Raw genomic sequence first — 22,076 nt, 5'->3', positions numbered from 1 at the left:
AATGAATTCCTTGCTGATATAACGCACCGGAGAGGACTTTGAACGTAGACACAACTTTGCCTGTTTATAAAGAATTTGAACCACCCAGAGCCCGAGGCACACACAGGTGCTTGAGTAGGAGGGATCAGTTTGCAGGAGCATCCAAATTCACAGAATTCTTCTTGTTGGTCTATTTTTTTCTCCCCTTACTACCGTGTCCACTGTGTCGGATACAGCGAGGTGTGTAGACAGAGGCAGCAAGGACAATGTGGAAAGCGGCAGTGCTCGCGTTCCTGCTGCTTCACACGAACATGCAGGCGAATGGTGCCATGGATAAGAAGAGTGGGTCTGCGACAGGGAGGTCTGAGCCGGACAATGATGTGCAGACAGACGAGGCCAAAGCCAGTCACACTATTCTTCCAAGTGAAGCCTCCTCTTCAGCCTTCTCAGGTAACCTGCTGGTGGTGCCCATGGACGGCAGTCACTGGGTGACCATCAAGGCCATTGCCCAAGAACTGGGTCGCCGCGGACACCGGGTCACCGCCGTAATACCAGAGGTCAACATCCGGATGGGTCCGGGGAAACACTACGACACCGTGACCTATCCTGTTCCCTACAACCAGTCTTACGTCAATAATGTGCTGTCCGCAAACAAGGAAGTGCTGCAAAAATCGACACAGCATTTCACGGAGAAGATCTGGAAGAAAATCACACAAATCCAGAGAATTACAGGCTTCATCCACACCACCGCAGAGAGTCTACTGTTCAATGCCAGTCTCATTTCTCATCTGGCACAGCAGGTGAGTCCAAATACAGAGGCTGAAACACGGCATCTGGATCAACAGGCCAAAACAACCTTTTGGCCCGAAAGCTGCATCAGATGACACAATAATGTATGGTTGTCATATCTGTTTGGGACAGTGGTGGAATAAATAATCACATTCTTTACTTTAATAAATGTGAAATTGCTCAAATACAAGTGGAAGGCTTGCATTCAAAATCTTAAATACGTATGGTACAGCAATATCTTGTAGTATTTTTGTTCCACAGGACAAGAGCTCCAGTGAGTATTATTATATATTACGTTATAAGACTGTTAATACTGATGCATCAAAGTGTAAGTTTGAACTGCTTAATTTGCAGTAAATTAGTCCAGTGGTGTCCACAAATATCCATCCCTTTTGACCTTTCTATAACCTTTGCTATTTTAATGCAATATAGACTAATTTTACCCACTGAGCTTAATTTGTTCCTCCCAAGTTATTCAAGCAAACAAAAAAGAATATGAGAAGCTTAAAGGAAAAATGTCTTTGATTGAATTGCCAACAACTCATATGTCCTTTTCTTAAAGAGCCCATATTACGCTCCAGGCACCTTTTCAGCCTGCCTCCACCTATATTCGGTCATCTGGGGTGTCTGCCAGCCCGCGGAGACTGAAAAGAAAACAACGAGTCGTCGATTCGTGGTTTGGGTTGGCCGTGCAGACGGTCTGTAAACGAGCCAGGCGTAGCTCGACTCTTTGCCCCGGTTTCTTCCAACGAAGAAGCTAATTATGGAGAACGGGTTCGCTTTGTGCCTCCCGGGTCTCTAGGTCGGGTTTGTGCCTTGTCACGTGCGACTGTTGTCATGGCAGCGCAACCCCATAGTTGCCCAGCAGACCCGGGGAGGAGCTTTGCGGAACACGAAGGGAGGGGGGCGAGGAGTGAGCAGGAAAGCGCTGGACTCACAGGGCTGTTCACACAGAGAGAGGAGGGGGCCGTGTGGCTTGACCCTTGAGGTGTTTTGACACGGAATGGCAAAGACATGTGGTGCACACACCTGAAAACCAATGCCACTTGTGTAAAAGGGGGCATAATATGGGCCCTTTAAGAAGCTCTTACAAATCCAAACCACTGCGCACTGTATCTTATTCGAAGTTTATTTAGACGTGTATCGTATCTGCTGGATGCGGGGTACAGTAGTAGTACAGTGGTCTCCCGCATGTCGCGTACACAGCAACATGAAATGGAGAAAAAATGTGCTCAAGCAGTAAACTCAATGTTCTTAAGTTACTCCCCTTTCGACTTGGGATATCAAAATGAGCGTGAGAGAGATGTATGGAGTGTTGGTGCAAAAAAAGAACTGGTTGGCGCCGTCTCGTCACGTGACACGTCGCCCCCCACCGTCCTGCCGACACACGCCCCGCCCCCCTCTCCTCCGCAGGGCTTCGACGCCGTGCTGACGGACCCCATGGTGCCCACGGGCGCGCTGATCGCTCGGAAACTGGGTGAGTTCCGCAGAGCCCGTCGTCGGCCGTGTGCCCGTGCGTCTGCACGTTTCCGTTCCCGCCTCTCATCGCGTGATCATGTTTTCAGGTCTCCCCACCGTGAACGTGCTGAGGGGAATCCCATGTTCCTTGGACATCAAGTCGGCAGGATGCCCCTCCCCGCCCTCATACGTGCCCCGCTTTTTCAGCGGATACACCGATAAAATGAACTTCGGGCAGAGAGTTGTCAACACTCTGGTGAGCATGTATATACACTATGGAAGAGGATTGATTACATTTTTTTTTCCGAGTTCTGACTTTAAAGTCAAAATTCTGAAAATAAATTCAGAATTTTGAGATCAAAACTCACAATAATGTGCGGCCCTATTCCTCTTTCTTAATATACACATTGGCAGGGGCTATATTCTTATTCTTTGAAAACCCATGACCACTAATGTCCACATTATAAGGAAAACCACATTCTGTTTTGATAGGACTAATACCTACATTTCATATTTCAAATTTCTAATTCATTTTTATGTTTGTCACACAATTCTAAAGAAGCTGACCAGGGTTCATTCAGTTCGGCCAAAGAAGCTCTCGTCGTCTGTCTCCCTACTTTACTGCACATTCACATTCACAGTCATGTCAATAGTTCACGGTGGCCCAGTTAACCTTGGACCAGATTACTGCCTAGTGTCTCAAAGTTATGACTGCAGTTTCAGAACTGTTAAAATTTAACTCAAAATAATTCTAGTTAAACTCCACTGCCAAGCATCAACATCTTACATTGTGCAATTTTGTTTATGACCCGCAGGTCGCTGCGCTGGAGCCGCTGCTCTGCCGACTGCTGTACTGGCATTTTGACCAAATAGCCCATCAGTTCCTGGGAGAGGAGGTGGGCGTGGCGGAAGTGCTGTCAGACTCCGATATCTGGCTGCTGAGGTGACATGTACCAAGGATATATATTGATTGTATATGTGAGAGTAGCACACACAACAACTTTGACACTTACATATAGTACAGTACTAAACTAAAAGGCTGATATATACATGTTCCTTGTGAACGTTCTTGCCGCCGAATCTCATTGAATGTAACATCTCAGTCTCTTATTAAGATAAATATTGGGATGCTGTGTTCAAACAGGCTCGACTTCACTCTGGAGTTCCCACGCCCTCTCATGCCAAATATGGTACTGGTTGGCGGCATCAACTGCAATGTGAGAAATCCTCTGCCTGAGGTGAGGTTCCCACAGAGTTTCTGGTTTGGACAAATAGATCAAATTGATATGGAATGAGTGATGCGTTCAATTCCTTACACTGGGTTTCTGTTCCCCCCCCCCACAGGATTTGGAGTCCTGGGTGTCAGGAGAGCACGGGTTTGTGGTGTTTACTCTGGGCACCATGGTGTCAGATCTGCCCGAGGAGACCGCCTCCATCTTCCTGGAGGCTTTCAGGCAGATTCCACAGCAGGTAAAGGAATATACAGCTTATGATCTTACCTATGAAAATGTATTTTATATCACATAACACCATTCAAACATTGATAAATGATTTCTTTTGTTAGGTGATATGGAGATATACTGGTCAGGTACCAGACAATGTCCCAGGAAACGTGAAGACGATGAAATGGGTGCCTCAGAATGACCTACTAGGTTTGTGAATGTGTCACATATGATATAATGGCAGCCATCTTCCGGTGCCCGCCTGTCAAACTAACATCGCGCTTGTTCGCACAACAGCACATCCTGGAGCCCGGGCTTTCATCACTCACGCCGGCTCACACGGTCTCTTCGAGGGACTGTGCCACGGCGTTCCCATGGTGATGCTGCCATTAGGCGGGGACCAGCCGGACAACGCCAAGAGGCTGGCGTCCAGGGGCGCAGGAGTCGTGCTGGATATCCTCTCTATCAGCACAGAAAGCCTCCTTCAGGGACTGAATGAGGTCATAAATGACATCAGGTGAGGGGGGTCAGGCAATGTGGCTGTCAGTTTTGGGATCTGCTTTTCGTAGTTTTATTTCAGTGTTGTGTTCTAAAAACTCTTCTGGTTCCCCGGCCAGGTATAAAGAAATCATGCAGAAGCTGTCAGCTCTCCATAAAGACCGGCCAACCGAGCCGCTTGACCTCGCCGTGTACTGGACGGAATATGTGATGCGTCACAAAGGGGCCAAACATCTCAAGTCTGCTGTCCACGACCTCAACTGGATCCAGTACCACAGCCTGGACGTGATTGCGCTGCTAGCTACTGTAGTTCTGGTTTTCGCAATGCTGACGGCCAAATGCATGAAACTTTGCTGCCGGAAACTGAGCAAGAAGAGTAAACTGGACTAACGCAGCGCTACACTTGGGTCGCCGTCATCTCAGCAACACTGTTTGTTAAGGGACATTAACAAGAACATCATTGTGTTTGGAGCTTTAAAGGTGTGAGAGGGTGTCAGAAGAAAGGGCGACACTATTTGGTGACCAAAAAGACATTTAATAAAGAAAAAATACATATTATTATACTCCATTATGGTCTGGATTTGAGCATCAAACAATGAGCATTAGTGTTCGCCCTTCTTTGGGGGGAACAGGGCGTACTCTACAGCCAGGGCAACAGTAAAGGCAGCAAAGCCCCACTTGAATCCTCTCAGCAGGACTTCTGAAAAGGTCACAGCACGAGAGAAGCCACCGGAGTACCTCCACGCCTCGTTACTGGAGAGAGAGAGGGGGGGTGGGGGGTGGAGTAGTGTCAGAAATCATACTGGATATATTACGACGTCAGAGCTGCACCTATAGACTGTATACAAAAATGGACGTCACTGGATTCAGAAAGTGAAGCTGATGCTGAAGTGCCCAATACCTGTATTCTCTCGAATCATCAGCAGAGGGCGACTCCACTTGGTTGCAAAAATAAGTTTCTATAAAAGTCTATGAGAAAATGACTCTGCTTCTCACTTGATTTATTACGTCACTAAACATTTCCCTGAGGAGTTTATGGTCTCAATCTCTAGTGTCGAGTCTTGTTCAATACAGCATGATGTTCACTTAGTAAACTGCGGTCTCATTTAGAGTCAAATAGACAATTAATCATGGTTTGCATTGGGGGCGATGATACCGTGTGATTGACAGCTAGTACCGTCCAATAGGCGCAGGTTGCTGGTGGACGTGCAGTGGACGAGCTCTCAGTCAGACCTGCCCCAAGCCCCTCCAAATAAAGCTACTTCTGGTTTAAATAAAAAACAAGATGGCGCCGGCCAAAATGCTGAACTCAAAACAACAGTTCACGAACCAACGGGTGACGTCACAGTGGGTTGCCATTTAGCTCTACCGCATGTAGGTGAAAATACTGACCGCGCCCACGGGTCCTTGAGGCCCCTGGCTGCCAGCCTCTTCTGCGTGAACTCCAGTGGCGTTCCCTCCGCCTTCCACTGCCGCCAGTCTGGCATGGACAACTTGCTGTGGCCGTGGTCGCCTCCCATTCTGAAAACAGATAAACACGCAACCATTTTATTTTTTTTCACCTCTGCCAAGGGGGTTATGTGACTGGTTCACTTTGGCATATTGTTTTTTTGTTAGCAGCATTGTTCCTAAAGTTATCAAATGATATGCATGAACATTTTTTATCAGAGAAAGGTCTCAGCAATGGTAACGGGTGGTTTTAATTTTGGGAAGGATTTGGGAGTCCTTAGCTTAGAAGTCGAAAGCTCATTTTGAGCCTTTAATGTAATTCCTTTGTGTGTGCAATAAGTTCAAGCATAGTAAAAGTAAGAGACACAGAAATACAGTGGCAGGAAAAAGTAAATGAATCTTTCGGAAAAACTTTACGTTTGAATTTTATCTTTGGTCAGATCTTTATCTAAGTTACAGTTATGTACAAGCCATCAATTTTATTAAGAACAACAAATATATTGTGTTTTATCCAAACATTCCCAGTGTAGGTTTGAAGAAGTACGTGAACCCCTCAGCTACTGACGATGAACAAGTCAGGAGTTAGCAAACAGGAAGTCCTGTCAATGCATCCAGATTGAGGGTGTGCGTTAAAGCTATTTTGACTTAAAAAAAAACAATTATTATATGATGAGAACATTGCCTCATAAAAATAGAGAGATATCAGGAGACTTATGATCTAGAGTTGCATAAAGCTGGAAAAGGTTAAAAGGTTATCTGAGAAAGTTTAGATTCTCTCAGATAGTTCTGTGGCTTCTTTCCCTAGAAGAGGACTCACATGGTAGCAGGCATCTACAGAATGAGAAGGAACCACTGGCGCTGATTAAAAGTCTATCATCTGCAAATCAATTAACAGATACACAGAACCCATTGTAGGACACCTGAGAGAGCCGCTACTCTCCATAGATAACAGCATGTTCGTGAGGACCTTGACACTCGACTACTGGGAAAAATGTTTTGTGGACTGATTAAACGAAATCTGAATTGTTTGAGAAGAACACGCAGCACGACGTATGTTGAAAACAGGGCACTGCTTACCAACATAAAACTGTCATCACTAAGTAAGTGAAGTAATTATGTAGGAAACATGGTCCAAAATTCCACATTTCACAAATGTTTTCCAATTCAGCCTAAAAACATTTTTTTTAATACGTACAATGAAAAATGTTTCAACCACAAAGTTGCATTTCCTTGCTTGAAACATTACAAAGATTACAGCCAGCATGTTACTGCTTCATCTCTGTTTTACATCTTTATTTACACCTCCAGAAATAAAGAGGAACAGAGGAAATACTTTTTTTGTGATAGCTAAGGTTTGGGGACATATCTAAAAAAAAGTTTTAATGAACAAAGTGCTGTGTAGCCCGTTCATTTGAATCTTTTATCAAAACTACAGTGGACTTCTGGCACATAAATGTCATCATCTGTGCAAAAGACAAGATATTAAAATGAAAAGCATTGGAGGGGCGATGCATGTTATTTGTTGCAAAAGTGAATACATTACTACTATATTAGGTATAGATCAGGTCTAGGTCTTGTCTATTGTCCTATATGATGCAGAAATACTTCCTGTATTTTTGATCTATACATTACAACACTTCAATGATGTCACTTATCACATGATATCATCATATGAGAAAAAAAAATCTTCTTCATATCTTAGGCTGCCACTGTATAAGTCTCTCGTCTGACTTAAGTATGAGGTTTGTTGCATAATAAAATAAATATGATTAATTGAATATATTGTAAAGTGGTCTCGCTCTTTTTACCGTGTGTTTGTGTAAAATTTTAAAGCACTTCAAACATACAGTGTATGTAAGTCATTGGAGATCTGACACACGGCATAAGTAATCAATGACTGCCTATCTGAAACCAATCACTGTCATTGATTTCTTAGTTAACTTGCCGACCTTTCTTATATCATGATACCAAATGTTGATTGTCTGAATCAAAGTGCAAACACACCTCGCTGTGTCGGAGGCAGCCGTCGTTAGCCAACTAGCATTATGCTAACCAGCCTGCTACATTCTCGCTACGTCTCCCCTCCATGAACACAACTACAGCGTTTGTTCTACGACACATTATTTACTCTCTAATTCATATGTGTGAATACACTGTTGTCAGACAGTGACAGAGCAAGAAAAGATTATTTTAAGAGATCAGATTTGAGAAGAAAACACACCGTACCTGAATGGTTTGTTGTGACCTCTGCCTTTGGGACTAAACGTTGCGACGGATGGAAACGATTTACGGCAAATTTACGGCACAGCACCAGGGCCAAAATAGTAAGGCGTCTCCTCTGCGGAGAAGGCGATTTGACCGCAGCAGAGCCTTGTCTATGGATTTTACATTTCCTCATCTTATTATATTCTTATTATATACGCGAAACAATATATAATCATTGACTAAATTTTGGTTTTCAAAATAATACCAGTACAGCATCTGAAAGCATCTATTTTTCTGCCAATGCACGTTTATTTACTAATGCAAGATATTTTTTGCGCATTTATGCAAATTTTAAGGCATAAGCTCTTTTAACATAACAAAGTAATACACCGTATTGCTACTGCACTATTGATACATAAGGATTTATTAACATGCAGGATCCTAGAGATAACTCAGATCATTCTTGATGTAAAAACTTGTTCCTAAAAACCTTAGAGCAGAATTTTAGAAAATAAATGTTTGCATCCACTGACAAAAATATTTTATTTATTTTATTTTCCAAAGTTTGACTTGTGGGGTCTGTACTCGGACACACTCAACATCCATGCTGCCTATTGGGTAGTTGTGCGTTTATGCATTGGGCTCAGACTATGTCCCATTATAGTTTGCTCTGTGGGTTGAGCAGGTCCTTCAGTGCATCCAAGTTCTCCCCCTCTGGAGCCTCAGGCCATGCACTGTGGTCTGGACACAAACACACAATGAATTAAAACTGCACATACAGCAAAGGCCATAGTTCGGATGGATGCATGTATTTACAAATGTACATACCGGGTATTTCCCACATGGAGCCGTACAGACTCTGCCCTGCGTCCACCCTCAGTGTGGCCCCAGAGATGTAGGAGGCGGCCGGAGAGAGCAGGAAACACACTGCTGACGAGATCTGAAAAACAGCAAAACAAAAATATGACATGGCCATTTACCATCAGTGGTCACAAACTCAATCAAATGCAAATCAAATTACATCAGCTCTACCATAAACTGAATCTTTGCGAATCTCATAGAGTTTAGTTTTTGTGACCACTGTCAGAGAGATCTTAATTCACACTTGACAGCCGAAGATATGGAGTCTGATACCAGATTATTCTGCAAACCCCCCATTCTGTTCATGACGATATTCTTTAAAATCTTCACTTTACACTATATTTGCACAAGGCAGCTACAGTGCGGAAAGATTAGCGAAAGATGAAGGTTGTAGTTAATATCAAGGCAAATTGCTCATAGATTTTTGTTCTATGTTCGCTCATTTTTAATATAACAGAGCGGTTGTTGTATTAACTTTGTGTGTGTGTGTGTGTGTGGGGGGGGGGGGGGGGTGTTTAGAGTCACTAAGCATTAACACACCTCCTCTGGTACTCCCAGTCTCTTTGCGGGGCTAAATGGAACAGACATCTTGAACAGGTCTGGTCCAAGCTCCTTGTAGTTCTTCATTGCTGTTTTGGAAAATATTGTGCCCTGCAACCAGACAAATGCACAGACTAGAAATTGCAACACAATAGAATGAACGTTCCAAAAACTGATGCTACACTAACCCACGACCCGTACGCACAGGAGCCACAGCGTTGACTCGGACTCCTGAGTGTGCCCATTCGATGGCCAGGCTCTTGGTTAGGTTATCCACTGCTGCTCTCGCTGCTCCTGTGTGGCTGTCAGGGGAGAGGGGACTGTGGTTTCAGCAGAAGGGAAAATAGCGCGTGGGTTTGTACGTTTGCGTGTGAATCTTACGCCATGCCTGGGAAACCCTTCCACATGTCAGCGATGATGTTGACGATCACGCCTCCATGCTGTTTCATCCATGCAGCGTGGACTGTGAGCAGAGGACAGCAAACACGTGGTCACAACTGAGAAAAACTTTCCAACGTGCTCGCCCGCCGTCGGTCGCCTGCAGCTCACCCTCTTTGCAGCAGTGAAAGGTTCCGGTCAGGTTGGTGTCCACCACGGCCTTCCAGCCTTTGGAGGACATGTGCTCCGCTGGGCTGCTGAACTGACCTCCACCGTTGTTCACCAGGAAGTCCACCCTGCCGAACTGCTTCATCACCGAGGACACGAGAGCCTTCACCTGCAGCACGGGGGAGTTAAAACAAAAGATCACTCCACACAATCAGACGATCGTGCACCGGCGACATCAGAGTGAAGGGGAGCCTTCGGAAGCCCACCTCGTCCTCGTTGCGGATGTTGCACGGTAGCGGAGTGACACACGCAGGGCTGGAGGGAGGGATTTTTTGTCTCATCTCCTGAGCTGCTGCCTCCAGCCTCTCTGCCTTTCTGCTGGAGATCACCACACTGCAGCCTGAAGACGGGAAAAGAGAGCAACAATCAGATCACCTTGTAACACAATCGTGTCAGAGCAACAGCTGCTGACCAAGAAATGATTGTTTCCTGAGGGATTTTCCATGTGGATGACAGCAGACGTTGAAGTTCAAGTTGATTTCTTTTCATCTTCTCAGGCCAGCACGCTAACGTTATGTGTCTGTAGTTAATCAGCAACTTCAATGGTGGAATTAATGTGTAGTTAACGTCAAGGTGTTGCACCAGATCCCGCGACCAGGTTGGGGTTTTTCTGCTCTACTTCCAGGGAATGTGAATATTTCCATCATGCTTTATAACACGCTTGAGTCTGACAACAGTTACCGTGTGCCTCCGCTTTAAATAGAGCAAAGTCTTCCATCTGTGTCGAAGTTCACCTGACTTGTCGTCAGGTAACAGCTGATGGCTTCGTAATATCAGTGAACAACAACACCACTAAGACAGTTGAGCTTCTCAAAACGCGTCACTCACCCAGCTCCAGCAGCTCGGCAGAGATCGCTTTACCGATGCCGGTGCCTCCTCCCGTTACTATCGCAACTTTGTGGTTGAACAAGCCCGGTCTGAAAACACTGGCGGCCGCCATACTTGTTTCTTGCCACTGCTGCTGAGGGGAAGGGGGCAAAGTACGACACTGCGCCCTCTGTCGGTCGTTTAGCGCCGGTTGATAATTGGTGCCATTTTCCTAAATAGTTCGTTGTGTTCTCCTCTCATCTTACGTTCATTATTGAATTTTTAATTTCAGAGAAATTCTACATTTATGCATTAAACTAAATGTGTTAGTGTTTTTAATGCCCTTTAATAAATGGACACTGTCTTCTTTAGACATTGACACATGCTTCTTTTCAATTCTAGTTTGGGGATGTTTTTTGTACAAAGCCCCAGAATTTCCTCTTCATTTAGCCATGATTTTTAAGGCAGCCTGAGCTCAAGTGAAAAATGTCTCACTCAAGCATTGTTAGGGTTCCTCCTGTAGAGGCAAGTCAGAGGGTTGATTCAGATTGTCCTTACTATCTACTGTTCCTTGACCTCAATGGAAAACGCCACGAAAGGTGTAGAGGAGGATTCATAGGCCTTAGGAAAATCAGATTCCACTTACACTATAACACGTTATAATAATCCAGATGTTATAGACATGCGTCTGCCGTACTGAAACGACAAATATCCGTATGTGGACTACCAAATGCACATCTTATAGGCTACTTCGTCCTGTGAGTTCTGTGGGTTGATTCATGCACCAATGAAATCATTACAAATAAAAATAGGAAAGTCAAGTGTACCCTATGCTAAAGGATATGGGAAAGGAAGCATCGCAGCACCTTTCCTAAACATTTAGAGAATCCGAACAGCTCTTGAAATACTCACGGGTCATTTCAGGATTTAGGAACCTTCCTAACGCAAATTTGACAATTTGACCGCATCCTTACTCTAACTGCTACATTATTAACCAGATGTACAAAGACACAAACAAAGGATTTCCGCTCCAGACCGCTTTATTTTTAGATGTTGACGTCATGTCCAGGTCGGTTAAATTAAAGAAAATAAAGTCCCAAATCCACCAGTGATCATCGCACTGGTTTACTGGTCCTTCAACTCCTTCAGTCTCCTGATGGCGGACTTGACTGTGACAGCGGAAGTTGTGCTGAAAAAAAACAAACAAAACAAACAATTTGCATTTTAATGAATGAGTCAATGTAGACACCAAAAAGCCATCCACCACAAGTACATCTTTCTTCACCTCGAACGTTGCAAACAATCATGGCCTGATTTGCAGGCATGCAAATACATTTTACTCATGCAGGTGATTTTTAATAATTGGCTTCCCAAAAATGAAATAAAGCAAGTTTGGTGTGCAGATGTTTAAAATGTCCTTTGAATCACAATTGTCTAACATGGCATTATTCTGCTTTCTATTCCTTTTTGCTAAAACTAAAAGGTCATGCAAAAAATATATTTAACAAAGGTTTCAACTTGATTCCCCTCACTCTCAAACCTTGAGAAATCAACAGTACACTAAAACTTGTGTTTTAGTAGTTAATAGTAGTTTTTCATTATTAGGTTTGGCAAGACATAGATACATTTTTTCCAATTAGGTTTTACACTGGATAAATTATAGTTCTCTCCACTGACACTTCGATATGCACGCCTTTTACATAAAGCTGGATGAACACAATGCTCCCTGGGATGTTATCATTTATTTATTCTAATTTCTGAAATGAAAAATGTGACTGTTGTCCTTGGAAAAGTCTGGTCTCTAAATAATCTGAAAAAGGAAATTAGCCGTGTAGTTGCTGGATCGTGCTTCATATTTACAAAAACTAATTTTGTTGAAACCAAGGTTCTGTTTACAGCCCGGCTATGCAAAGGACCTTTGACAAGCCTCAACAAGAATATTGAACTGTATCATGCTGATGGGTAAAACAAGTATTTTTGATAGCAGTCCTTTGATTTAACAGTCAAAAGGCGCTGCCCTCTAACCAAATTTGCCTTTAACCAATCATATTCACAGCAACACTTAAGTTGCATGTTGACATATGAAGTTGCATTGTGTTACACTACACACAAACAACAACAAAAACCTACTTGTACGTCCAGGCGCCTCCAGCCACTGTCTTCTTGCAGGACCCACAGTGCCAGATACCAACGGCCCTCCTCTTCATCTTGGTCTGTAAATATACATTTAACACATTAATACGACACAAAACAGTGTCTTGTTACACACATGCAACATCCAAACATTAAACTGTGCGCCATCTGACGGAGGTGATCACAGCGCTGCTTTCTGCATCACCATCATGAATTTGTTGCAGAATTATTTTCCAAGTCCTTACCTTGCCACAGAAAGAGCAGGTGTATTTGGCGTGCTGGGAGATTTCAATTTTCTTGACCATCTTCCTCAGCGACGCGCCATAACGCGTGCCATATTTACCAACGATCCCCACCTTCTTGGTACGCTTGGCCTGTGGACAACACAAAAAAACCCAAATCAGATACATGGACACCGTATGCAGCATGAATGCGAGTGACCAGGCAATATAAAATAATAACACACTAGGTTTAGGTCTTACTACTGACACACCTGCAATTTAGCTTTACAGTACTGTTTTGCTGCAGGGGTACGGAGGGAGGGAGTAAGCTGTGCTCATGGTGGTGTCATTTGAGAATGTCCACATGGTTTGAATAACTTTTACACATAACCAGTGATATTACAAAGATATAAGTTATCCAGCCGAATATGTTGGCAGCAAAATCAGTCGGGCCAGGGAGAACACAAGCTTGTCACCAGCGGTGATAGCAGCTAAGCTAGCAACCTTCCTTTTAGCAAGCTAGCCGCCTAGCTAACCCAGCCAGGTCAACAAACTTAAACCTGAAGTGTCGAGACGACGAACTCCTTCGAGACAAGAGTTGCGATTCGTTTCGCTTTCAAAATTGCTGGATCTCTACACGACTACGGGATAAGCTGGTAACTGTCGACAGCGAGCTACTACGACTAGCCCGCCCGGTACTTGGACCCGAGTATAGCAATGGTGGCAGCCATTTCTGTCTCAATGGGACATGAAAACATCATTTTATCTCGGGATACAAATACTAAGCCAACACCAAAACGACTCGGGTCTGACAAAGGGGACGCGGGGAAGCCTCCGAATATTTGATTATGTCCGTTACGGCACAGAAAACGTTAGATTGACGTGGATTAGGACGGGGACATATTTCGCTCACCATCGTTTCAGTGGAGACGTAGGTCCAAAGAGGGATTGCTTACTGCGCAGGCGCGATTTACCCACTCCATTCCGCTGCATTCTGGGACTTTGTGTTTTCGAAGCAGATAAATGAGATATTATACATAAAATATTACTTTAAATAAATGGTAGAATATCGTGATTTGGCGTTTCCGTCACACTTGATTAACAATATTGAATAATAAGTCTCCAGAAATGACGGGGAAATAAAAAGGAAATGAATGAACTTGTAACTAAGGACGCTTCGGTCGATACGCGCATGCGCATTCGTGTGGCGGACGACAACATCCCTACTGTCGAGTTGAAATGTTTGTCCGCTTGTCATAATGCGGCCTTTGTGGCTTATGAAGATGTAATGCATTAGATATATTCTTTCTTGTCGCACGAGTTCGGCGATGTGCTATGAAGCTAACACGGAAACTGGTACTCGCCAAGGCGAAGGCCTCCGACTTGGAAAGCGTGAAGAAACTGAACTGCTGGTAAGTGTTTACAGTTTAGCAGCAGACCGCTAGTACAGTCGGGTTTCAGTTTGCATGCTGATGGTCGACGGCTGCAGCTTTTATTTGTGTACCTCGTAGTTTTGGTATCATGTTTTTCTTTTCTTTTTTGCAGGGGATGCAAACTAACGGACGTGAGTCCTCCTCAAACAGCTGATCGATGATGAATGAAGTATTTGTCCAGATTTGAGACTGGACACTAAATCCAGTCTCATATCCCAAATTGACCTGGTCACATTTCTTTGTATTGTTTTCATTGAAGTTGTATTTTCGTTGTAATATCAGTATTCCCCTACACTCTGTCTCCCCAGATGTCCATCCTCTCTCAGATGCCCAACATTAAAGTGCTGACACTGAGGTTGGTCTCACACACACGTCACTGTTAACACTGCAACACTTGCAGCAGAGTCATTTTGGATGAACAATGAATCCTTGCTGTGATCCTTCTCTCTCTCTCTCTGCACAGTGTGAACAGCATCTCGTCTCTCGCTCCTCTGGCCGGCTGTCCGTCTCTGTGTGAGCTCTACCTCAGGAGGAACATGATTCCTTCTCTCTCTGAGCTTTCTCACCTGCGCCTGTTGACCCGTCTCAGAGTGCTCTGGTTGGCTGAGAACCCGTGCTGTGGAACCGAGTCCAGCCGGTATCGCCTGACGGTGCTGCGCTGCCTGCCTCGTCTCCAGAGGCTGGACAACCAGGGTGAGTGTGCAATGGTAACAGAGACATTCATTCATTCAAATTAGTGTGCTGTACGAAACACAAAACTGTGATGGGAATGCAAATCATTGTAGTAAAGCACACCTGTGTGTTGGTGAAGCAGCTTCTGATTGTAGATTCAGATAGAAACTGTAGTTATTATGAAATTGTTAATATTCAAACTACAATATTGGCTTAAAAGTAGAGGTTTATGCTCGACTGCCGAAAGAGCACTTCACCAAACAACCTTGCCCAAAGTAGCTGTTCTGGATCTTATGAACAGCTCAAACTTGTGATGTGTATGATGTTTTGTATGTGCAGTAGTGACAGAGGAGGAGATTGCACTCGCTATGATGGAGGGTGATGTGGTCACCACCCCTCCTCACAGTGTCCGAAACCAGCTTTCCACAAACGGACTTCCAGAGGCAGAGACGGAGAATGACCCACTCAACTACAACATGGAGGAGACCAAGTAAAGCTCATGAATATACACAAACACTCAAGAAATTCAACCTGCCTTCACTGAAAAATAAATAAAAATAAAATACTGCAAAAATAAATGTTGACATATCAAGATAACATATTACTTTCTCTTGGTTACAGTAAAATCAGGGAAGAGTTGGGGATGAAGCTCCTGTCCAGAGACAAGTTCCCCTCCCTTTCCTCTCCGTCAAGCAGAGAAACCAAATTGTCTATGAGAAAGGTAGCCTTTCGTCTCTGAACAAAACTAAAAAGGTGTTTGAATGCACCGTTTTCGTGTGAGCCATTAACTGATTGCTTTTACTTTGGATTTTCAGACGCACACTCTGGATGCAGTTCTGCTGCTGCTGAACGATTTGGATGAAGAGGATCTTCGCATTGTGCACACAGCTACACAGAACCGACTCCAGACGTACACACTGGACCCAGACACACTGAAAGATTCACTACAGACACAGAAGACTGCTGACATCCAACACTGAAACAAAAACATCGCCCTAACACCCCCCCACACACATGCACACTCCTGTTACCTCCTGAGTCCAACTAGCATGTCTTAATTTAATTTCATTCATAATCCAGTTTTCACATGTTGAAGAGAACTGAGTCCTTTCCTTGGCTGTCTTTTTTTTTTTTTTAGAGCAGCATGCCTACCTACCTGCCTTGTAAGAACAAAAGAATGTATGTTTTGCGAAAGGTAAATCTATTTCTGTAATTAGACAGAATAAATTGCAATACATTGACTTTCAGTGTTGAATTTAATTACAAAAATGTTGGCAGAAAACATGTATACATTCATACACAGTGTGAATATCACAGTGCTACAAAGGGGCATTTTGGACAACTCAGTGATTTGATTTAAACTGTGCAGGGTCTGTACGATGGGCCCATGTTTCGTATATCAGATGTAACTTGACCTTTATATCAGTGACTGATTCAGCCAAAAATTATCTGCTGGAAAAGCAAGTTCATGAACTGAGCAGGAAAACTTTTAAAGGAGTCTAAAGCCTCCTCCTTTCAGTCGCCCTCCTCATTCTCCAGGAAGTCTATCAACGTGCCTGGGTCCACAGCGACGGTCAGGCACTCGACGCCATCTGCACCCTGGGAAATCATGGAAATAAATGTAAGCGTGAGAAACACGAGAGTCTGCAGAGGGTTATGACATTGATTTGGAAATTAAAACAGAGCTCCACCTTGCGTGTGCGAATCAGTTTGTGGTCTCTGAACTCAGTCAGCTGTGTCCTCAGAGTGAGGTCGGAGTTGACCAAGAATGCCTCTCGACAACGCTGGTAGAAATCTTGGAAGGACAATCCTGCACAGAGTGGCAGAAAAACATTTGTATATATCAATAGTCATATTTTAGGGGAAAATCTGTTCAGTATTTAGAAATTTAGAATTTCTGCCCACCTGTATAGGAAGGATTGTCTTTGTTTTCCAGCTGAAATTTCACCAGCAGCTTGAAAATTCCTCTGCAAAAAGACAAGACACAGCCATGACGAACTCAAGCGACGCATTGGCCATTTTAACAGCTCGAACATATCAACGGGCATGTGTTACCTCGCATTGGGTGTCAAGCTGCGGAGCACGTGCGTGAGGGAGGACAGCGCGAGCGCGCCGGTCTGCTGCACCAGGAGAGAGTTTTCGTACGACGTCTCCTCTGCGTAGTGCTGGAACGTCACACACTCCCACCACAGCCAGTTGAACTGACTCTGTTTAAACTGGTCCCACACTGGGAACACACGGGAGAGATTCAGCTGCAGGTCGTATGTCTCGTACATCGTTAACTCTGCCGTGCAAGGCTTCAACACCCACCCAGTGGAGCATTGATGTGGTCCAAAGAAGCCACCAAGTGCAGGTTGTGGAGGGACGCCAGCTGCCCCAGTGCACTCTGGGTCTTCTCTCCTCGCAGCATCGGCCCGTCGATATTATGAATTAACAGGTATACGTGAAGATCCGGGCCTGCGAGGACATGCTTCATTGTAAAACGCACACGTAATTCCCGACACAAGCTATACGACCGAGACGCACTCACTGTCTTTAAGGGTCTGAGCGATGAACTGGATCTGGTCCGAGGGTGTTCGGAAACTTCCCTGGTGCTCTAGAATCTCACACGTCAGAGCGTTTAAGATCTGCAATGAAAGCAAAAAAATACCCAACATGATCAATATTGTTTCAGTGTAGACAAGAGTCATTTTGACTTTAGTTCCACTATTGTTTTATTCAAGTCCAGGTTTAATTTGTGATTCTGGGTTTTATTAGGATACTGACCGATTTAAGAGTAATGGAAGGGAAGAATCCATTAACCACAAGGTGGATTTCTTGTGCCAGGTGAGACACGCGGAAGTCCTCCAGCAGAGCTTTTTTGCTGCCCAAACCGTAGACCAGCACACTGAAGCCCAACCTACATGCAACACACACACAGACCCCTTCTGTCTTGTTACCAATTTTAAGCCAAGAAAGCTATGACAAAAGCATTCAATAAAGAAAGTGCAAACCACTCTCACTGTAACTGTAACATCCATTTGCTAAAGTGCTTTGCGTGTTTCCTGTGGAGCTGCTGGATCTCCTCTGCGTAGCAGGACGGCTTTCCCGCTAGAAGCTGCACCAAAGTCTCCTGCAAACACAAAATAAGGATTAATGCCACCTCAAAAAAAATTGTGAAAGTAGCTACTTTAATACATTTAGGCGACAGCAAGTGTTTTGCACTGACCCTGTCGATTTTAGGGGTGTGTAAACGTTCGAGAGTGCGGTCTGAGGTCAAGACTTTTGAACTGCCATGGGCCTCAAAATACTCCTCCACCATACTGGGCTGGTTGAGGGGTTCGGCCGTGTTCTTGCTCTTCTTGGCGGGAGTCTTGTAGAGAGCTGCAGATGAACCTTTACCAGGTGCCTTCGGAGTCTTCAAGTTCTCCTTATCCTCTTTCTTTACCTTCTGCTCTTCCTCCATCCCATCTTCATCCTCCCCTTCGTCCTCCCCAGAGTCCGAGGGCGACATCTCGCTGTCGCTGTCAGACCGAAGGCTCGGAGCTAAAAATATCAAACAGCTTTTGATTAACAGCTGAAGTCTCAGTGAGTGAGCATAACTTAGTTACTGTAACAGTAAAAGAAGCAGCTTCCATTTTAACATGTTAAACTCACTTGTCATTCTTTTCCTGAGCCTGTGCGGTGTTGTGGAGACAAACTGGACCTTCTTGCTCTGTCACACACAAGTGCAAAGGTTACGCTGAGAAAACATTTTCAACAAAGCAGCAGAGCTAACTAACCAAAGGCGGAGAGTAAAGCGACAACAAACAGAAAAATGCTTTCTGGTCTCACCCTCTGCGGTGTCCGGCTTTCCCCTTTGTTGTCTGAGGGAGAGACAAAAATAATAGATATGATTTTATGTAAAGGGACAAAAAGAATAGAATGTACACAAAGAGTGAAAAGGTAGAAGCTGCTGGACTCACTGCGGCCCGTTCGGGTCGGAGTGGAGGGTTCAACATCCGGGGTCTTGCTGAAGGTCACGCTTTTCCCGGGAGTCCGTGCCAACTCATTTGCTATGTAGAAAAACACAAAAATGTATGGAATAATACCCTAAAAAAGGTAATAACCATCTTTAAAAAATGTAGGTGATGCTACACGATGCAGTGAGTGCGTGACTGTCACTCTCACCAGTCTGGGCCATGCTGTGGGCCCGTTTCATTTTCTGAAAGGTGAAAATGGAGGATCCGGCCACTCTTGACATTCCCTCGTCATCGTCTGTAAAAACCAAGGGAAAAAAATACACAACACAACTTATGGCGGCTGTTTCTGCATCATCACTGCTAATGTAGAAGATGTGGAACAACTGACCATATGATGTGTTAATATACTGTACATAAACTCTCTGACCTAAAAAGTATGGTGGCCCTGAGAGCTCACAGCAATGCAACTTAAGAAAACACATGCAAATAGACATAACACAAGCAAATTAAGAAAACAGCTTCATCAATTGACAACACAAGACATTAAGAAAAAGCGTTGCAAATAGATCGCAAGGAAACGGAAGTGTTTCCATGAACACTTAAAAAGGATGCACACGTCTGAATCATGCGATCACAATGTTAAAATAAATCAAAAACACTTTGTTTTTATCTAATTTTCCAACACCACTGACGGAAAAACAACCTTAATAGCGCTGTGAGTCAAAATCCGCGGCAACAACAAGCGTGTCCAGATGTGTGCATCACTTTTAAGTAGGGATCGACCGATACCGATTTTTTAGGGCCGATGCCGATACCGATTTTTTTTCCATCAGCCTTAACCGATGACCGATATGGACTGCCGATTTTCTTGAGCCGATATTTGGAGCCGATACTACTTTTGCTCCCTCAATTTAATAGTTAAATAGAATTAAATTCAGCGGGTTGACTCGTCTGATCTGAGGTCTTAGTCAAAGTGGGGTTATGGCCAAGGCCGTGGCTCGCCTCCCTGGGAGCCTCGTGTCCCTCTACCTGCCGCGCCCGACTGTGCGGGCGCCGCCGGTCCCAGCCTGCCGAAGCAGAGAGGGGAAAGGCGGGGAAGAGAAGGAGGGTACGGGGGGAGAAGAGCCAGACAACGAGCAGAGAGAGCGTGAGGACGTGGAGGATGCGAGAACAGCAACCACGAGCCTTGCGCCCGTCAGTCGGCGGCGGCCCCCCTGAGATTAAAAAGTCAATTTCCACAAGGCAAAGGGTTTGGAGAAAAAGGAGAAAGACACAAACCCACCGGGCGCTCCGTCCACCGCAACCCACGACTAAGCCGGCCGGAGCCAACGAGAAGTTGGAGGAGGAGCGGCGGCAGAGCGGGGTGGGAGACATTGAATCCCCCTCCCGCTCTCCGGAGGAGAAGGGAGAGTTGGGTACCCGGCGGGCGCGCAGCGCGGCAGCCTAGGGCAGAGGCACCGCGACGGCGCTGGGTAAATGGTTCTGGAGAGAGCGGGGCCGGGCCGATAGGCGACCGGATCTGCCCTCCCAAAAAAATATTGGCGAACGTAGCAGCCGCACATCAGCCGATGCCGATACATGTAAAAAACGCAAACATCGGCCGATATTATCGGCCGGCCGATAAATCGGTCGAACACTACTTTTAAGTGTCCTCTTGAAACACTTCTGTTTCGTTGCGGTCTATTTGCAGCGCTTCTTCTAAATGCTGCGCATGTGTTGTCAAATTGATGAAGCGGATCACAAGATGAATTAGCAGCAACGCTCTACAACAGTTTAAACAAAAGCATCATTATCAACGTTGCAGCCTTGATGAAGCCGGCTTTATTGCAAAGCTGCTGTACCAGACAATGTTAGTTTTAGATTATAAACTGGCAGCTGGCTATTGCCTTGCATTGTGCGGCTCCTGGTGGAAATCCTTCTGTTGTCAAGGTTCAACAAACACAGCCTATAAGAACTATCCCTATTCAATAATATACAGTTGTATACTCGCTGAGCTGGTTCACCACGGGCTATGTGTTGTTCCCACTCACCTTCTGCATTGTCCGTTCCTAAAGCATGGATGTAATTCAGCTCATCAGAGACACAATGTTCATCCCCAGCATCCTCTCGGGCCCGCCGGCCGGCCTGCCTCTTGAACGTGACCATCTTCTGGACCGACCCACCGTTACTCTGCACACCTGACACACACACACACACACACACACACACACACACACACACACACACACACACACACAGTGAGACACAGTAGCAGACTCACTACACTTCTCACAAGCTGACACACTGAGGTGGCTCTGTTGTACTCACCCTCCTGTTTGTCCACGATGTGCTCCACGACATCCCCATCACCAACGAACTTCACCTCCAACACACTCATGCCTGCACACGCGCACACACACGCACGCACGCGCGCGCACACACACACACACACACACACACACACACACACACACACACACACACACACACACACACACACACACACACACACACACACACACACACACACACACACACAGAGAGAGAGAGATTCCTTAAAAATGTGCTTCCGCCATCCACGGTAACCACAGCAGACTGTGAGCTGCCAGTGACACGTTAAGAAAGAGGAAACAGTGTGTACTGAATGTCTGAAAGAAGTAGTAGAACAGCGATAAAAATGCATGCGAACTAAAGGAAACTCGCCTGATAACGTCTTTGTCCGCCGAGAGAGACGTAAACAAATCCCTCATAACCTCGGAGCAGCGCTGGAAGACGGTGCGACGACTTCCCGCGCCATCCTCCTGAAGTTTTTAAACCACGTGACGGGCGAAAGGTCACGCGGCGGCCAATCAGAACGCCCGCTTCGGTGAAAACTCCATTTCCCAAAATGCTCTTCGGCCCTGCGAGTCTGATCCTGATCTACTCACACTGCTGAGATTTTTTTTTTTTTTAATGAATGAAGAATGTTTTAGTATCAATAATAATGTTAAATTTGATAGTTGCATATCTCATCTTGTCATTGGAAATATATTTATGTCTATATTTTGTTTTGTTGTCTTTTTA

The 22,076-nt window shown here is 44.9% G+C and overlaps 6 protein-coding genes across 7 annotated transcripts; 2 read left to right on the top strand and 4 right to left on the bottom strand.

Moving 5' to 3' along the window:
- Nucleotides 1-95: 95 nt before the first annotated feature.
- LOC118311775 (UDP-glucuronosyltransferase 1A1) lies at nucleotides 96-5,149 on the top strand. The gene is made up of 9 exons (XM_035635901.2): nucleotides 96-779; nucleotides 2,182-2,245; nucleotides 2,334-2,482; nucleotides 3,042-3,169; nucleotides 3,371-3,464; nucleotides 3,571-3,696; nucleotides 3,791-3,878; nucleotides 3,966-4,185; nucleotides 4,286-5,149. The coding sequence occupies exons 1-9, from the start codon at nucleotides 246-248 to the stop codon at nucleotides 4,554-4,556; spliced, it is 1,674 nt and encodes a 557-aa protein (XP_035491794.1). The 5' UTR covers nucleotides 96-245; the 3' UTR covers nucleotides 4,557-5,149.
- On the bottom strand, nucleotides 4,681-7,981 carry ndufb3 (NADH:ubiquinone oxidoreductase subunit B3). The gene is made up of 3 exons (XM_035635913.2): nucleotides 7,842-7,981; nucleotides 5,559-5,687; nucleotides 4,681-4,919 (listed from the first exon to the last, which is right to left on the bottom strand). Exons 2-3 carry the CDS (start codon nucleotides 5,684-5,686, stop codon nucleotides 4,769-4,771), a joined length of 279 nt encoding a protein of 92 aa, XP_035491806.2. The 5' UTR covers nucleotide 5,687; nucleotides 7,842-7,981; the 3' UTR covers nucleotides 4,681-4,768.
- Nucleotides 7,982-8,356: 375 nt separating this feature from the next.
- pecr (peroxisomal trans-2-enoyl-CoA reductase) lies at nucleotides 8,357-10,812 on the bottom strand. The gene is made up of 8 exons (XM_035635910.2): nucleotides 10,656-10,812; nucleotides 10,034-10,167; nucleotides 9,771-9,936; nucleotides 9,603-9,684; nucleotides 9,427-9,523; nucleotides 9,222-9,332; nucleotides 8,649-8,760; nucleotides 8,357-8,561 (listed from the first exon to the last, which is right to left on the bottom strand). Exons 1-8 carry the CDS (start codon nucleotides 10,765-10,767, stop codon nucleotides 8,479-8,481), a joined length of 897 nt encoding a protein of 298 aa, XP_035491803.1. The 5' UTR covers nucleotides 10,768-10,812; the 3' UTR covers nucleotides 8,357-8,478.
- An 844-nt stretch (nucleotides 10,813-11,656) lies between these two features.
- On the bottom strand, nucleotides 11,657-14,032 carry rpl37a (ribosomal protein L37a). Its single transcript, XM_035635914.2, has 4 exons — nucleotides 13,902-14,032; nucleotides 13,013-13,141; nucleotides 12,765-12,847; nucleotides 11,657-11,823 (listed from the first exon to the last, which is right to left on the bottom strand). The coding sequence occupies exons 1-4, from the start codon at nucleotides 13,902-13,904 to the stop codon at nucleotides 11,760-11,762; spliced, it is 279 nt and encodes a 92-aa protein (XP_035491807.1). The 5' UTR covers nucleotides 13,905-14,032; the 3' UTR covers nucleotides 11,657-11,759.
- A 141-nt stretch (nucleotides 14,033-14,173) lies between these two features.
- cfap410 (cilia and flagella associated protein 410) lies at nucleotides 14,174-16,334 on the top strand. Of its 2 annotated transcripts, none has more exons than XM_035635911.2 (7): nucleotides 14,174-14,400; nucleotides 14,534-14,552; nucleotides 14,730-14,776; nucleotides 14,885-15,114; nucleotides 15,433-15,583; nucleotides 15,715-15,814; nucleotides 15,909-16,334. In XM_035635911.2, the coding sequence occupies exons 1-7, from the start codon at nucleotides 14,324-14,326 to the stop codon at nucleotides 16,071-16,073; spliced, it is 789 nt and encodes a 262-aa protein (XP_035491804.1). In that variant the 5' UTR covers nucleotides 14,174-14,323; the 3' UTR covers nucleotides 16,074-16,334. The 2 variants fall into 2 exon arrangements, with proteins under 2 accessions (XP_035491804.1, XP_035491805.1); XM_035635912.2 differs by having other exon boundaries at nucleotides 14,331-14,400; nucleotides 14,534-14,590.
- On the bottom strand, nucleotides 16,331-21,825 carry orc2 (origin recognition complex, subunit 2). Its single transcript, XM_035635900.2, has 16 exons — nucleotides 21,717-21,825; nucleotides 21,342-21,413; nucleotides 21,065-21,211; nucleotides 19,243-19,329; nucleotides 19,038-19,127; nucleotides 18,907-18,938; nucleotides 18,730-18,787; nucleotides 18,302-18,618; nucleotides 18,096-18,205; nucleotides 17,860-17,992; nucleotides 17,624-17,720; nucleotides 17,404-17,550; nucleotides 17,149-17,320; nucleotides 16,999-17,060; nucleotides 16,785-16,903; nucleotides 16,331-16,692 (listed from the first exon to the last, which is right to left on the bottom strand). The coding sequence occupies exons 2-16, from the start codon at nucleotides 21,409-21,411 to the stop codon at nucleotides 16,609-16,611; spliced, it is 1,725 nt and encodes a 574-aa protein (XP_035491793.2). The 5' UTR covers nucleotides 21,412-21,413; nucleotides 21,717-21,825; the 3' UTR covers nucleotides 16,331-16,608.
- Nucleotides 21,826-22,076: the final 251 nt, after the last annotated feature.

Source organism: Scophthalmus maximus, chromosome 5 (assembly GCF_022379125.1).
Source record: "Scophthalmus maximus strain ysfricsl-2021 chromosome 5, ASM2237912v1, whole genome shotgun sequence".
In the NCBI taxonomy this organism is placed as follows: domain Eukaryota; kingdom Metazoa; phylum Chordata; class Actinopteri; order Pleuronectiformes; family Scophthalmidae; genus Scophthalmus; species Scophthalmus maximus.
The sequence above is the reverse complement of the archived record's forward strand: the minus strand, read 5'-3'. Positions and strand labels throughout refer to the sequence as shown.